The 17,533-nt window shown below is 37.1% G+C and overlaps 1 protein-coding gene across 1 annotated transcript; it reads right to left on the reverse strand.

Annotated features, from left to right (window-relative positions):
• Nucleotides 1-5,132: 5,132 nt before the first annotated feature.
• On the reverse strand, nucleotides 5,133-6,308 carry LOC140149963 (uncharacterized). Its single transcript, XM_072171966.1, has one exon. The coding sequence runs from the start codon at nucleotides 6,306-6,308 to the stop codon at nucleotides 5,133-5,135; it is 1,176 nt and encodes a 391-aa protein (XP_072028067.1).
• Between the last annotated feature and the right edge of the window lie 11,225 nt (nucleotides 6,309-17,533).

The following is a 17,533-nucleotide window of genomic DNA, read 5'->3' on the forward strand; positions in this document are numbered from 1 at the left end:
CGTATGTAATGTTATTGTACGTTATTGTAAGTGTTTCACGTTGGCACACGCTAGTACAGGTTTTTTCTAATATTCGCTTTTATCATCCATAAGTTGTCTATTATCAGATGCTTCGAAAGATTCAGGTCGCCTATATTTTCGACGATCTTACGTCTGAATGTCAAACTCATTCATCAAATGCATTTTTGCCATTAACCTCAACCTTGTGGAGAATTTCCAAACTAGGCTAGTATGCTAGTATATCACCTCATAAGCACTGATGAAGATATTAGTTTAATTTCTTAATGTCTGCACAATGACACTGTGGCTATTTTATACATTTGCACTTAATCCAGGACCGTTAGAGGTGTCCGCCTGGTGCATTTATATTTGTCAAATTTTGCCCATAATTATCCTGCTATTATCCTATTAATTATCCTAAATATTCATAGATTGTGTTAAAACAATTGAATGTTCGTCTTGTTTAGTATTGATAATATTTGTATGTGAGGAGCTTGGTTGCTGATCATAATACTACAAATCTGTGTTTTTGATTAAATCAAGATGTTGGACGTATCATTTCTTCGATAGCGAATCTATAAAATTTGAGGTTCGGTACTTTGTTGGCAAGAAGTAAGTCGATCTTCAAAAAGACAAATGAAGGCAGTACTGATATTGCGATCGGAAAAGTGAGTAATTACTGAAATAAAAACGGCAATACCGACCGATGACTGCTCTTCAAGTCAATGCAAACAAAGTTAACTCTAGAACTACTTAGCCATATTTTGTAAAAACGTACTACGAAGAGGGGTTGCAAGTTTTTTGCAACCGCCCTAATTTTCAATTATATACCCCTTACATTTGGTACCAATGTATAGCTATGGGTCTCCTCTATCCAGTGATACCAAAATAAGTACAAGCATTCCACACATAATGTCGATATGACGTCATAATGTGAGCCCGCCCATGAAAATTTCAGAAATTCTGGCTAAGTACAAAAGTATAGGCAACATTGATTTTCGGCTAAAAATTCTACGAACATGCAATTTTCACCGAATATTTTCATAAATATAAAAGAAAAATGACTATTTCAACGTAACTAACAAGTAAAAAGTCAGTAGCTCTTGTAATAAGTTTACAAAAGCAAAATGAAAATCATGTATTTTACTGTAGAAACCAATAGTGGGCCTCACCCCCTGCTAAATCTGGTGTCATTTACCGCCATTGCCTTCAAATGCACAGGGAGACCACCCGCAGTGCCGATGACCACTTCCAGACTTCTTGTCTACAAGCTGTTATGGCAGCGCGGAGGTGATCACATGCTTATTTATAAATACGAATTTGTAAATATAGTCTAAACCAAACACACAAAGGTGAATGTTTGAAACCAGACAAATCAATCAAGCTAACCAGATATAATTTTATTTATGTGTTTTGACCAAACATAGCTTTATGAAACACTACTAATGAAGCATTGGAAAAAGGTCAATACTGAATGTGTTATTGCTAACGGTTGGTTAAACACGAGTTATTTATCGAATTTGAACGAACAGATGACAGAAGCCTCCACTCTCTCCCATATGCATCCCTGACTCCTCTCTCGAATCAGTCTCCTCTTAGTCAAGGATAACTGCTTGTTATGGATTGAAGAAGTGTTCAGTGTTCTTGTTGCAGATGTTGTACACAGCGGTGTGTTGAGCTTTGTTGGTACTTAAACTCACTCGCAGGGATTTAGTTTCACCTATTCACCCTTCTTCGTTTACTTAAAAATGGATTAAAACAGGGTCCGAAGTTTATCCAACCTGACAAGAATTTAGGCATTATTAGCGCGGAATGGCTATCTCCGGTAATTTGTGCAAATGTGTTGACACCCACAAGTAACGGTACCCAGAGTCTTATATGTTTTAAATACTGATTTGAAATGTGCCCTTCTTATCAATCGTACAGGAGTATCTCGTCGGTTTTGCATGACACGCCATTGTGGAATATCTGATTGCTTACATGCTTTTAATTCTGTCTCAAGTAGGAAAAATATACTAAAAGAGCTGTAACAGAAATAAGACTTGAAACAAAAACAAGGTCAGAATTACCAATACGTAAGGCAAGGCAAGGCAAAAGGTTTGAACTACCCTGGTTTCATGGGATACAAGTCGAAATCGGAAGTTGTTGGGAATGTTTTCAAAGTCAAACATCTTGCCAATTCACTTAACATATTTTTTCTCCAAGCAGTCGATATGGAGAATTTTAGACAAAATTGTGTTGTACGCGACACAATTACGCATGACATCATTCAAGCACCTGAAAATCTAATCCTTTGCATTGGACTCGTAGATACCAATACTATGTTGGGCTTTATTTGTTGTTGTTGTTGTTGTTGTTGGGTTGTTTTTTTGTTTTTTTGTTTTTTGTTTTGTTTTTGGGGTTTTTTTCTTTCGACAGCCATGGTGTTACTGTCTATGATTTATTAACAAATTTCACAATAATATGTTAATGCCATGCACTTTATTGTTGTAGGGTACTTAGATTGAATTTGATTTGATTTGATTTTATTCAGCATGTTAAAATGGATACACATTACAAACATTATATTGCACTTACAGGTAAAATACTTATAATAAACATACAATTTTTGTACATACAGAATCCATAACACCATACCAAGGATAGCCATTTAAGCTTAAAAAATTTATTTCCACAGGGGTCCTTATATTACAGAAAAAAGATATTAAAAGTTAAGACTGGTAAAGAACAACCACCAAAAAACCAAAACCAAAAGCAAAGCATCATCATCATCATCAGTCGGCTGCGGAGCAGGCGACTACAAGCTTTCTCCAACTGTTGCGATCTTGGGCAAGCGAAACAATTTTGTTTGGCTGCAGCATCCCTTCAGTATCTCCCAGGAGGTGCTGTACATACTGTAAGTACAGTGTCCGCGGCCGTCCCGGTTTCCTCTTCCCATGTGGTGGAATATAGAGGGCATATTCTTTCACAGGCTCGTCATCTTCAAGACGCAGTATAATGGCCGAGAAATTTGAGTTGATGAATCTTGACTCTGGCAACCAGTGGAGTGGTGTTGGTCAGATTGTAGATGGTTTCATTTGGGATCCGATCCACACGCTTGATGTTGCAAAGGCATTGATCTTGTTTTCCATGTCCTTGGTGATTACCCATGACTCGCACCCGTACAGAAGGATAGTGACACAAGTTGTCTCAAACAGCTTGATTTTTGTTCCGATTGGCAGGGATGGGCTTCTCCAAAGGCGTTCCAGTTTCCAGAAAGCGGCCCAGGCTAGTGCTTTTCTTCTTTTTAGGTCTCCAACACTAGAGCCCATCTTGGAACCCATGTACTTGAAGTCTGTGACATGGTTGATGGTACTACTATAGACTTCAAGTGCTGGCTGGGCGTTACAGTTTGCAGTCATATATTCTGTCTTAGGTGCGCTGATGACAAGGCCTAGATCTGCTGCTGCTGTTGCAGTCCTAGTAAGCTGTGACTGGGCCCGGGCTATAGAAGATTCCAACAGGGCAATATCATCAGCAAAATCCAGGTCATTCAGCATCTTAGCAGGATACCTGCTTGACCGACGTGGGTAGGTAACAATTCCAGCGTCAATTCCAGAAGTTGATTTCTTCAGGAGGTAGTCTACCAGGATAATGAACAGGAATGGTGCCAACACATCACCCTGAAGCACTCCAGTTGTTACTTGGAAAGGCTCTGAGATACTTCCATCTACCATAACGGCACTATTGGAGTCCTTGTAGAGCACCTGGATGGCATTGACCACAACCTTTGGTATTCCATAATGCAAAATGTAAAATTCTCATTCATGTAGTCAGGACAAGTATTGTAAAAAATATTTAAAACATGATTTAAACGGAGCTGCTCAGCTCTGTTATTTATATTGTGGCGGAAATGGATGTCGACGATAGAGGGCCTCCTTCAGTCACGTGGTTTCATTGGCTATATAAGCCGAGTGCAAGATCACTCTTGGCCAGTTCACCAGGTCGGCCGGGCCAGTGCGCCCGGGCCGGGCCGTCTGTTCGAGTCATTCAGACCAAGTGTGGCCAGTTCGTCTGTAGCCGTGAGTGCAGTTGGTTGGCGACTAGATAATTAGCCTCTCTCGCTCCGAACGCATCCAAACCAGCGCTCTCCGCTCCTGATTCCACTCCGATCTTGGACCAGCCCGAAGCCCAATAAAGGTGTTGAGCCAATTTTTCTCATATCTGTGTGTGTCTGAGAGTATTTCATTTACCAGTGTCAGGTACGATATGGTTCGTACACCCACTAGATCCTAAGCCTTACTTTGCCAATCGCTACCATATATATACCGAAGGCCGGTTCCGCTACAATATTTAATGCCAAGATTTTGAAAGTCAGAGTGACTGATGTGATACCGAAAATACTTATTCAGGATGAAACGAATGATTTTGTTTTGAGCACATTGAAGTCTGCGCGTGATATTTGGAAATGCTTGCATACCATGAAGAGATTGAATAGTCAAAAAGGCAAAGAACAAGAGCTGAGCAGATCGTTTTTTTGATGCTATGATTAAAAAAATTTGCTTGCCTATAAAGGAATTTTAGGCGAGAGTTTACTTTCTTAATTATATTAAAAACAATTTGTTCACCATCAAGATATTGATTTAGTTCGAGCCCAAGATAAACTACAGTCTGTTTTGCGTTGATAATTTGACCGTCACATGTGATGGAAAAATCAGGATATTTGTTTAGTTTACGCTTAGATCCAAAGAGAATTAATTCAGTTTTGCCCATATGAAGCGACAATTTGTTTTCAATTAACCATTTATTACAACTTTGCAGAGTAGTGCTAAGATTCTTAGCAATTTTTTCTGGGTCTTTGTCAGAGTACATCAGGGCATTATCATCAGCATATAGTAATAGTAAACAATCAGCAGAGTTTGGCATATCATTCACATAACAAAGAAATAAAACAGGCTCTAAGATACTGCCCTGAGGTACCCCGCATGCTATGGTAAGGGGATCAGACTCAACCCTATTGATGTTAACAATCTGCTTTCTATCAGAAAGATAAGAATGGAACCAAGGCGTTGATTTTACACCCATAGCCGACAACTTATTGCACAGAATTTGGTGGTCTACACTGTCGAACGCCTTCTGGATGTCCAGTAAGATCATCCCAGTGTAGTAACCGGAGGCTGTTTGCTGCCTAATGTGATCACTGGCCTGTAATTTCCGGCATCAAGTCTGCTTTTCTTTTTGTAAATTGGAATAACTTTTGCAAGTTTCATATCATTTGGAACAATGCCCGATCTCAAGGAAAAGTTAACAATATAAGTGATGGGACCTTTAATTACCTCTGCTGCATCTTTTATAAACCGAGCAGGGATGCCGTCGAGACCGGTACTTTTATTTATATCCAGACTTTGAATCTCATTGAGAACAAATTTTTCACTGACCTCTTGAAGTTCAAAAGAATCGGGAACAATGTCCTTATATTGGTTTTTAAACTTCTCTGATTCAACATCATAAGAAAAAGACTCTTGCTTTGGGAGTTTACTAACAAGATTGGAGGCAATCTGAGTAAAAAAATTGTTAAAATGATCAGCAACATCTTTTTTGTCATGGCACTTTATACCATCCACGTCTAAAACAATATTTGTTGACTCTTTTGACTTAGATTGGTAGCCAAGATCTTTTAGATGTTTCCATAACTGTTTAGGATTGTCCTTATTTTCATCAATTTTATCAATCATATATTGACGTTTGGCATTTCTGATATCATTAATCACCTTATTACGCAGTTTACGGTACTTGTCATAATGGTCTGGCATATGCTTATCCTTCCGTGTTTTACACAACCAACTATCCCTTTCACGAATACATTCAAGAATCTCAGCAGTGATCCAGGGCTCAGATGGATTTTTTATGCGAACTTCTTTCACAGGAGCCACTGAATCTAGGATAGTGGAAAATAAATCCCGGAATGACAGCCATGCTTCATCCACATTACCAGATCTATAAACCGAAGACCAATTGACATTATGTAACAATTCCACAAACACTTCCTTACTGTACTTTTTTAAGGAGCGCATCTGAATCCCTTTATGAGAGTTTGTCTTATTTTTAACATGGTTTCTTGTACAGTAAATGATATAATGGTCACTTACACCATACGGAATAACACCATACTGTTGAATTTTTTGCATATTATTGCACATGATATGGTTGATAGCCGACTTGGAGGTAGCGGTGACTCTTGTAGGAGTCTTTATTAACTGTTTAAAACCATACATGTTCAAAGTGTTTTGGTAGTTCTTATATTGAGCATCAGCTTTAATACTACACATGTTCGTGTCACCAAGAATAATTACATCATGGTCATTTGGAAGTTTCATCAAAATATTTTCTAACTTATTAATGAAAATAGACTGGTTTTCAGGACAATAACATACGCCAATGATTAAGGGTTTTGACATAGGAAACAAAATCTCTACCCAGAGTGCTTCAAGCTTAGGGTCATGTATTATGTTCTTTGGTTAAAAGCTATACTGGATTTCACATAAAGACAAACTGAAAATAAATGATTATAAAAAACGTTTTATTTCACATAAAAAATTAATGATAAATTGTAGTCACTGCGGCACGGATAAGATAAAAAAGAATAATGCGCTATGAGGTATGCTTTATATCATGCACAAAATATATACGGTATATTAAATGAAATCCTTAATGTATTCCGTTGATTAAAATATAGCTCTTGATAAAACAACAGTGTCTTCTGTTGCAACCTACGCAGAATGACATTTCGTTTTATAGCACAAATGAAAAGAATATAAACAAGCCGTACTTAAGGGGGTACTATACCCCTGGCCAATTTTGTACCTATTTTTGCATTTTTCTCAAATATTATAGTGCATTGGTGACAGGTAAGATATGCATATTACAGGGGCAAAGACTACAACTACTGCACCAAAAATTCAGCAACTCAAGGCAAGTAGTTATTGATTTATTGATCAAATATTGGTTTTCCCTCATTTTTGACTGTAACTCCACAAATGTTGTCTGTGCTGATATAAAATTTCCAGTGCAGTAGTTGTAGTCCTTGCCCCTATAATATACACATCTTACTTGTCACCAATGCATTATAAGTGTTGAGAAAAATGCAAAAATAGGCACAAAATTGGTCAGGGGTGTAGTACCCCCTTAAAGGTAATACTACAGTATATTGTAATATACTTATTTGATAAAGAATACTTCCTAACGAGCAGATGTTGGTAGTTTCAATTTATGCTCAAAGTTTCAGACAGCTTTAAAGTGCAGTAGGTGTACATCAGCATGAAACTTGCCATCAGCAGTTAACAGTAAGTTCCATTTTGTCTTCTAAGTGTCTCACACTTATACGTAGTTGAGCCGTTAGAAAAGTATATACCGGGGAATGCAGAGACTCCTTTTAACTACTTTACAGCGTAAAAGTTTATCGGTGCTCTCCTCTGCAAGAACAGAAAGCATAGATCGCTAGCTAGACAATCTCATATGAGGCGGGAGGCCAATAACAATGCAATGGGTTCTTCTTTAATCCGGCTAGCGCAATAATTTGTAACCTCATCATGGAGTGGTTGAAATAGAAGGCCATCGCCACTGCACCATTAAAATACAAAACCCGGCTATGGTGTCGTTATGTTGATGGTATTCTGGAGATCATAAAGAAAGATGTGGTAGAGTAAATGACACAACACCTGGACGCGGTAAACACCACAGGAAACATAAAGTTCACCTTTGAGGAAGAGCACAACGGCAAACCCATTTCTTGGACACTCTGATGGCGAGAAGAAAGGATGATGGAACAATAAACTTTCTGTTCTAGAGAAAGAAACCCTTTATAGTACTTAAAATTCTACTTATAGCACCCTCTATATCAAAATATTGGTGTTGCAAAATTGCATCGTGACCGAAAATAAAGACAGAGAGGAGGAAGAAGAAAGTAGAATCAAGAAGGTGGAAGGTAAAACTTATATTGAACACATAACATAACATAATATGCATTTATTGATCGCCCCACAAAGAACGGAGCCCTTTACAAGAAAATATATACAGTTACATGAACCAGAGACATAAACTAATACAAACAATACAAAGCATAATATATGTTATGACAAACTACTTTTAGATTTGATTTGAAAAGCTGAAGTGTACCAGCTTCCCTGATGTCACGAGGTAGAGAGTTCCATATCCGGGGTGCACATGATTCAAATGAATGATAACCAGTATGTGTCTTGGTTTTTGGTTGAGACAGAAGTGTTTTGTCCTTTGACAAACAAGTGGCATATACAGATGTTTTAACCGAAATCAGTTCTTGGAGATATGATGGAGATTGTGTGATTGTGAACACGTAGACCAGTAGTTTTGGCAGCCAATGAAGGAGACGTAGTAAGATCATAATTATAGTGCTTTTTAAAAACACTAAATGCTTGAATGAACGCATCCAAGTATTTAGATTCTAAACATAATACATGTGTTTATTTTTAAACTAATACAATAAACACATGTATGTGTTTAGAATTAATGTACTGGGGTGTGTTTATTCGACCATTTAGAGTTAAAATACGTTTATGTGCATGATATCTAAATAGGGGTGTGTGTGTGGGGTGTGTGTGGGTGGGGGGGTGTGTGGGGTGTGTGTGGGGGTGTTTATTCAAGCGTTTAAGCGTTTGATTTGACATTTTAATACTAAATCAATTTTTAACTAAATCAAACGATTGAATAACCTAAATACTCGTGTGTGTTAATTATGCGTTTGAGTTTAATTTAGGCTTTAGATGTTTAAATTGTTTATACCTTCACTGTGGTATTGCTTCTCTGATCAGTCTTGTTTGCTGATTGACATATTTCTCATGTAGCTGAGGCTTCTCCCAGTTAATGATTTATTTCCAATTCTATGGCGATGTGGTCGGTTATGGAAGATTTGTTTTGTTCGAAAGTTAACACTGTTCTTTTTTTCTGGTGTATTTTCTGTTTGTTTAAACTGCCTATACTTGTTTATTTTCCAAACATTTCGATTTATAGTGCAATCACACAAGCACAGGAGATCGGACTCAAACATTCACATACCATTGCTCTCTCACGACACAATCACATGCCCAAGAGAAACAACGGAAGAGGGAGAGATAGACAGAACATGACAAATATGCGTAGGGAGCGAGATGGGTAGGCGCGTAAACGAGAAACACAAATAAAATAAAATAAAATAAAATAAATCCGAGCAAAGACATTTTTTGCTGAAGTACAATTAATTTGGTTTTTTTCAAGTATGAACAACATCTGACTCGATTAAACATGACATATCGCCTCAATTTTTCATCAAGTTCATATGAACAATGAAATAACTGCATAAATGTTAATAATTGGCTTTAATTGTCTTTGATTCCTGCTGGTGAGATTCCAAATCTGGGTTTACTGGCTAAACCTAATGAGACATGGTTATTCCCACGCATGCAATTCAATTTATTTTTGTTATCTGTCTGTCATGGACCCTTGAGGAGAGCATCTTATGAATATTAAATTTATTTGAAATATTTGAAACGTTTTAAACAAAAAAATATATAAACTACTAATTTGATAAGTAAAATGTCCTGATGAGATATGGGGAAAGTTGTTGAGATATCGTACGCTCATAAACTATATTGTTTAAGGTAGCCCCGCAGGGCTAAAAGGAAGCAGTTAGCGCTCAAAAACAATAGCGATGAAGCTTAAACCATTAATTAGCCTCCGATAGAGGGCAGGTCCTGAAGAATGAGGGAAATTAAGGGGTAAAAAACAATAGCACTCAAAAACAATATTGTTCAAGGTTGCCCCACAGGGTTACAATAAAACAACAATAGGACCTGAAGAATGAGGAAAATTAAGGGGTAAAAGAAAAAAATCCCACAACTAATAGAGGTCCCATATATAATGGCCCCGCTGGAAAAGAAAGCAATGTGTAACCTTAAGTTACCTTTGTTGTTGTAGTTGTAGTTGTTTTGTATGTTTTTAAAGCAATGCGTAACCTTAATGCGTAACCTTAATGTAACGTTTACCAACCATATGGAAAGGTTTCTATACAAAAACGATTCTCTTATAAACCATCATGCGCACGGTTTCCACCTCGATACACCTGAGCAAACATTTTCATCCCAAGAGCTTCCAAGCAGAGAACAACAAGCAGTGAATGTGTCCACCATAGTCTTTGATTACACTGCACGGTTGTGTGCATAGCAATGTAGGAGCTAAGCTTCTAGCTAAAAAATGTGACTCTTTGATTGGTTTTTGTAGAAACCTCAAGTGTTCCCTTCATCCAATCAACACAAATGTAGGTTTTAAAAGTCAAAACCTCAAGTGTTCTTTACAATATTTTTCAAATTTTATGTCATTAAATGAAAAAGCACACTTACATTGTCCATATTCGTTGCAAATCGTGTGCAAAAAGTTACTATTTTCGCCTGTTTTGTCATACGGTTGTAAATTCAATGAACTATGACTTTTAAAAAAGGATTGTGTCTAATAGAATCATAAAAATCGTGGCCTTTTCATTCAGAGACTTCATTTTATATATACCCCCACTTTTATCTAATAGAGTGACGAATATCTCTGCGGGGAAAACGCACATTAGTTTTGTGTGGTGTCTGTCTCTGAAGATCTGTAAAATAGTGTTTTTTATTTATGTGTTAGGAATATCGTATCTGAATGCTGTGACAAATGTACAAACTTCGCAACCGCCCGTTTAAGTCGGTTTGTCCATGCAGAAAATGGCGTCATCGTTAATCACTTGAATCGTCGTTAATATACCATGTCCATCGCCCCATTGGAGACATAACCCCAATCTATGCAATAATATCGACTCAAACAAGGACACAAATGCGAATCTTTCTCCATATCTCAGCATATTACAAAGTAAAATGTAGTCACAATCAAAACTCGTCAAACTGGGTTAATTTGCATTGTCCATTCACTGCTGTCGATTTTGCTCGGTCTTTTACACACGAAAATATTGTCACGGTAATTTCCATCGCTTCCAAAATATTGTCTCACTCTTCCAGGAAAGCATGCAAGGGTAATATATCTGTCCATTTGTCGAAATTGTCTTCTTTTTTTGTCTTCCATCTTTGGCTACAACTCGCCAATCCATCACGCCACACAGTCCGTCCAGTCAATCGGTCGCACGTCACGAATCGGTCTCTTGGTCTGACAAGTTTCTCAAATCGCGCACCTCAGTCCCACGCTAAAGTTTTGATCAGCTGACTTTCAACCAATCAGCGTCCTTGATCGCCAATTTATCACAAAGGGATGCCGCTTCATGTGCTCAACCTCACTCGTGCGCGCTCACACAATGCAGAAGTTCCAAAAATAACTTAAGTATGGTACATGACCAGTGATTGAGCACAACAAAAATACCTTGATGTATGCCACAAAATACATGATTATTTGGCTTGCAAAATAGTGAAAAACACGCTATGTATAGGGGAAATCCTGTTACAGTAGTATAATCTCACGCCTATGTAATAAATCTCACACAAAATGCTGGAAAATGAGTACAATCTCACGCATCGTCAAAATAATTTGTTGTCAAATTCATGATTACGTATTATTGAGTGATAAACTTCCTGCACTTGTCTGCTAATTGTTTTAAAATTATTGTATGTGTGTATAAACGAGTGTACTATTTGCTAGTCACTGAATCAAGTTTTGTTTAACATCAAACGTTGGTCTCTACTTGTGTAACCATTTGTTGTCTCAAATAACACTTACATGTAAGGTAAGCAACTCTGAGCGATATTCTTTCAAATTGACCCATCTAGTTGTTTATTTACAGAAAGCCCTTGGAGGTTAATCTATATTTTCTCACCTTTACGTGTGTAAGTTGTAATAAACAAAACATTGACCAAATTATTCCCATAAGCTCAGAATGCACCGACAGACCTGTTTTTATCCGGAGGCTTCAAGTTTTATATGGTCCAATAAATTCTTAAACTTACCACTAAATAGTTTCGACTGCTGTCAGCTTTGAGAAAAAGTTCTCTTTCGAAGAGATGAATGTACTATTTTTTTCTTTTTGTATGATTCGTTTTACCTGAACTGAACCACCAAATTAACTATCATCTTTAAACCTTTATTGTTTGAAAAGATATAATAATCAGAAGGTTTATATGGATTATTGTTTCCCGAATTTATGAATAAATATACCTGTATTTACTTTATATTCATTGCTTCTTGTCTACCTAACACTTCACTGTGAACGCTAAAGAACACTAAAGTGATAGAGATACCTATTATTTCAGCCGACAATGTGAACACGACTTTTAGTCGTGTTCACATTGTCGGACTTACGCCCGGCGGAACTTGGTCGGCGCAAGTTGCTAGGAGTAGCGGTATGCGCTGCCAGGAGTAGGTGCAGTGTGAACAATGGTCAGCGTAAGTTCCGCCAGGCGTACGTCCGACGATTTACTCCTGACAAAAGTCAGGAGTAGCAAGCTGGGTGTAACCTCCGCCAGGTGTAAGTTGCAATGTAAACGCAGATTACGCCTGGCACCCGGAGTAAGTTTGACCTTTAGTTGGTCGGAACTAAGAAATTACATATCGCGTGGTTGATAAAGGTCACAGAAACACCGGAAGTGGTAGCCAATGTTTAACCGACCAGAAGTGAATGCTTGGTGAAACTAGTCGGCGTAGTGCTAGGAGTAGGCTAGGTGTGGACACGCGGTAGGAGTAGGTAAAATATTTGTGGAATTTTGATCAATGTTAGCGTAAGTTTACGCCGGGTGTAACTCAAAATGTGAACACGACTATTGACATAATGCTTCAGGGCATGACGTAGCTCGGAATATGCCAAACACTATTTAGATTTAATTGGCTGTTAAATGCCAGTCAAAGTTACACAACATGAATATTTTGCTTATATACTTGAGTTAAGTCCTATTCAGCATGTAAGTCGACAACCGTTTTGGTCTGACAAGAAGAGGTAATGTAACACCATCAGCGAGTCCATAGTTGTGACCACTGGTTTACATATAGAATATGTCCTCAAGTGGTAACATTTTGTAAGCAATGTAAATGTAAGAACACAAAACCACTATTTGGTTTGATTGATTCTGGTTTTACGAATGATGTCGAAAACGTTTTGTGTTTGCTGGGTAATGTAACACCATCAGCGAGTCCATAGTTGTGACTACTGGCTTAGAATATGTCCTCTAGTGGTAACATTTTCTGATCGATGTAAATTTCAAGAACACAAAACTACTAGTTGGTTTCATTGGTTCTGGTTTCACATAATTTTTTGAATGTATTTTGCTATTTCGCTTTGTGATATTTTATGAAATGAATATTGTACCCGGGCTATTCGAAGAGATCAAAATCCTCGACTTTCTTCCCCACCTTCATCCTTCAGGTGTTTCCTTTTTTCTTAGTAGTCTTACTTTACCTTTCTTTTAAACATTTAAAATAACCCTTTAGACTATTTCAACTATTCATATTATACTACTTACCACATCTCTAAACCTTTGCATATTTATCTATAGTAAATAAATAGTGCCTCATGTATGTTTTATAAAACAAAACTGCTATATTTTGGGTGTAATAGAAATCACTAAAATAAATGAAAATATTTCCATATTAAAATGTATCCTGTACAAAAATCTGTTTACTCTCGTCTTGAAAATATATCTCAAGTAGCAATTTTGTATTCCTAACATTTAATGTTGGCGAAGTAGTTGGCTTTGTAGCCCGGAGATCATTAATAATTCGATTTAAATTAAATTTCTCTTGAAGCATCTCACGGATCATTTACAAGAGACTGAGATAGTAGGTAACTTAAAATACAATTATTCAAAGCAAATTCTACGGAAGGTTGTTTTGTTTTAGATTTCTATGCATAATTGACTGATATAAGCCTGTAATGGAAGGTTTAAGATGTTCCACTGCATTTGTGTAAGGAAATGAATACATAAAACACAGAATAATAGAACGTGACAATAACACCTACTAACCTCGTTCACTCAAATTTTATTGAAGTACATGTATATTGTCTGAGACAATTAGGTGATTTAAATCTCGAAGAGTATCGCCGTAAAGTAACAGCTGGAATGATTTCCACTCTGAACAATGCTGAAAGGATTTGTCTGTGATTTTAAATTGACAACTGTAAGAATTTTAGTTCATGTATCATGTATATTGTATACAACGTTCCCGTGGTATTTAAATATCGATTTACATCGCCGAATACAGCCTGTCTCAAAACTAAATTGTGCAAATAATGTTATATAACATCTGTACGGATTTTCACTCAAAGTATTCCTGTACATTGTCTGAGAAGATAAGGTGATTTTCACTCAAAGTATTCGTGTATTGTCTGAGAGGTGTTTTGAAGAGTGATACCAAAACCCTTTGATTTGCCACTTTACTTAATCATTTAGTATGACACGAAAGCTGCAAATGTATCACTACACACATACCCGATTACTATAGAAAGACACATTTAAACAACTACTTCTAGGTCGTTTCGAATTGGGGCAGATATAAGTAGTTATTACCTAACGCATTTTGACTGAGTGATATGCGGCTCAAATGCCTTGCTGAGAAACTAATATCGACTGAGGAAGAATAAAATTGTTCAAAGGAGAGCTTTGTGTTACGATTACATTAATGTAGGTAAGTCTGATTTGGCGATATATAATTATTTATATAACGAATTAAGAAATGGTATTACATTGTGAATTCTCTTCTAGGTAAAATGCGTAATCATGGTAATAGACACAAAACTCACTCATGAAAAATAGGAATAGGGGTTATTATACATATCATATTACAACTGGCATATTGAAATTACTCATTTGACGTACAACTTCTACCAACCTTATTGTATTCATTACAACTGAAAGTCAATTGTACTATGCTTTAAATAATTAAAATGTTCCTTAGTTTGCTTCTTGGTGTGCTCATATTAAGCTTTAACAAACGGCTTTGGTTTTTTGCTTTCATTTTGAAGTATATTACATTAAATCTACTTCCCACATTAAGGTACATGTGACCACATTTGCCTATGTGATAAATCCATAGCCCTAGGTTACAAACAGTCAGAATTTGTAGACTTTATTAGAAGGGGTTATTAATGAAGCAATCCCGGAAACCAATCAAAAGTTCATGTTTTTAAATGGCATATTACATACTCACAAGCAAAATATAATTCGTGTCCCAAGGCTTATTCATGAATTCCTGCCTGGGTTTATCACGTAATTGAATAGCTTATCTTGATGTTAAAGCACATCAACTTTATCCGGATAAGATGCAGCAATTCGTATGGTGTGTATGTGGGAATGATATTGTGTTGAAGAAGAAGCAAAACAAAAATCAATGATCCATTGTAATACGCAGCTTATGTTGGAAACACAGAACTGGGAATGAAAATCGACAAAGACAAACACTAAAATGGGAATAGTGAATAAAATTGTATATGTGTATGTCCTCCAAAACGGAAACGCGTGGGAATTAACTACATGACAATAATTTAAAGAGAAATTGGGAAAGATGAAAGCAACATAATGAATCATAATGAGTTATATTGACACATATTTGAACATAAAAATTGTCTATAAGGCATTTTTGTGAGCAAAGTTTCCTGATAACCATTAATGACACATAATCCAACGAGCCATATAAGGTAAAGATAAGGTAAAGTCGTCCTGCACCAATATTCACATGCTGAAGTTACCATCTCTATTGCCATGGTATTTTGGGTCAGACTCCCTGAATCCACTTGTTGTGGAAAGGCCGGGGGACTGAGGTTGGCTCACCCCACTAGTCCGTTATACGTTCCCAGCACAATATATTACCGTACCCATTTATACCTCTGTGTGGAGAGAGGGAATGAAATGGTTGCGGGAAAACGCAAGAGAGGTAGACCTGCAGCGAGCTGGCTTGACGACATCAAAATTATCACAGGCCTGAGCATCACTGAGGCTACCAGGGCTGCCGCTGACCGCATTCGATGGCATACTCTCATACGAACCACACCTGCATACGTGTATGCAATGTGACCTTAGAGAGAGAGAGAGAGAGAGAGAGAGAGAGAGTGGAGAGAGACATTATTGGTTAAGGGCTTTGTCTAAGTGCAACTTTCCAATCTTGATTCCAGGCCCGTACCACCGTACCTTCATTATTCTAATAAGCCACTATACTAGGAAGAATTTTGTATTTTGTAAACTAAATATTTAAATCCACATGTTATTCCCCGTCCTGTAAGCTGGTATAAAGTGACCATCAGGTTTTTTTTCTGATTACTAATAAAATCTAAATAGTGCTAAGAATGTATGTATTTTCTTTGTGTATACAAAATAGTCCATAATCCTCGCCCGGAATCCTCGTTGGCAACACTGCTGTGTGTACACCCAAGCTTTACATTCTATTGACGTGCATAATATCTTGTATTGCATTTGGAATAAGATATACGATGGGCGGTCAATAAGTTCGTAGAACAAGGTACTTGAAAGAGTACTAGCCAAATTCTATCTATGGTCACTGCATACCTTAATGCACCCATCGCAATTTTTCTTCAAACGTTCTATGTCAACAAAATGGAAGTCTTACGATTGCTCCATGAGCCACTCTTCAGTGAATGCTCACCAGCATTAATCACCAGCAAACCTGATATTATTACCCGTATTACCCATTACGCTATAATGAGTGCAAAATACGATGTCAGGGGGAAGGCGTATAAAAGTTAAGGAGGGGGGAAACAATCTGCTGCTCTTAATTCATAATAAAGTATTTCGCTGTAAGAGTTCTATGCATGAAACAACCGGGCTTGAAATCACCTTTTCGCATTGAAAACTGTTTAAAAAGAATTAGTGGTATCTAACCATGGGGTTTTAAACGGTTTTTGATTATGTAATGATTGTACAAAAAATACCACTATAGAAAGTGTACCCCAGCACTTCATTCAAATATGATTGCAAACTCTACTGTTTAAAACGAGTACAAACCAATAACCTGCTGATTAAGAGAGTAACGTACAGCAAGTAGGGAATATGCTTCTGCTGCCAAAACACGGGAAGTGATAACTCAATTTACATCAACTATATATAAAGCATTCCTTTCTAATCGCAGTCAGCATTTGAAGCTAAACATTCAATTGTGCCTCATAAGGGCGGAGCAACGCCTGTCGGGGTTTCCCCTAGTGTTCGTATTTTCATGATACACTCGCACCATTTAGAACGTAGTTACAGATTGATATGAAAATATATAGGTGAGCGCAAGTCAATGGGGCTTTTGGTTTATAATTTGGAAGAGAAAAAAATAAATTGTGTGGTTGCCTTGTTGCATAGTAACATTTGTGTTTTATTGACTACTAACGATAACGTAAGAGCAATAGTTTGCCAAGATATTATAGCTAACATCAAGATATTTTTAACAGCTTATATAAAAGGAATGGAGTACATTGAACTACGTCTTATACATATGAAGACCTGAGCGCAAGAAGACCGTAAGTCCACTTGGCCCCTCAATATGTATACACTAATGTTGCGTATAGTTCCTTAGGGTTTTATAA

Source organism: Amphiura filiformis, chromosome 4 (genome assembly GCF_039555335.1).
Source record: "Amphiura filiformis chromosome 4, Afil_fr2py, whole genome shotgun sequence".
In the NCBI taxonomy this organism is placed as follows: domain Eukaryota; kingdom Metazoa; phylum Echinodermata; class Ophiuroidea; order Amphilepidida; family Amphiuridae; genus Amphiura; species Amphiura filiformis.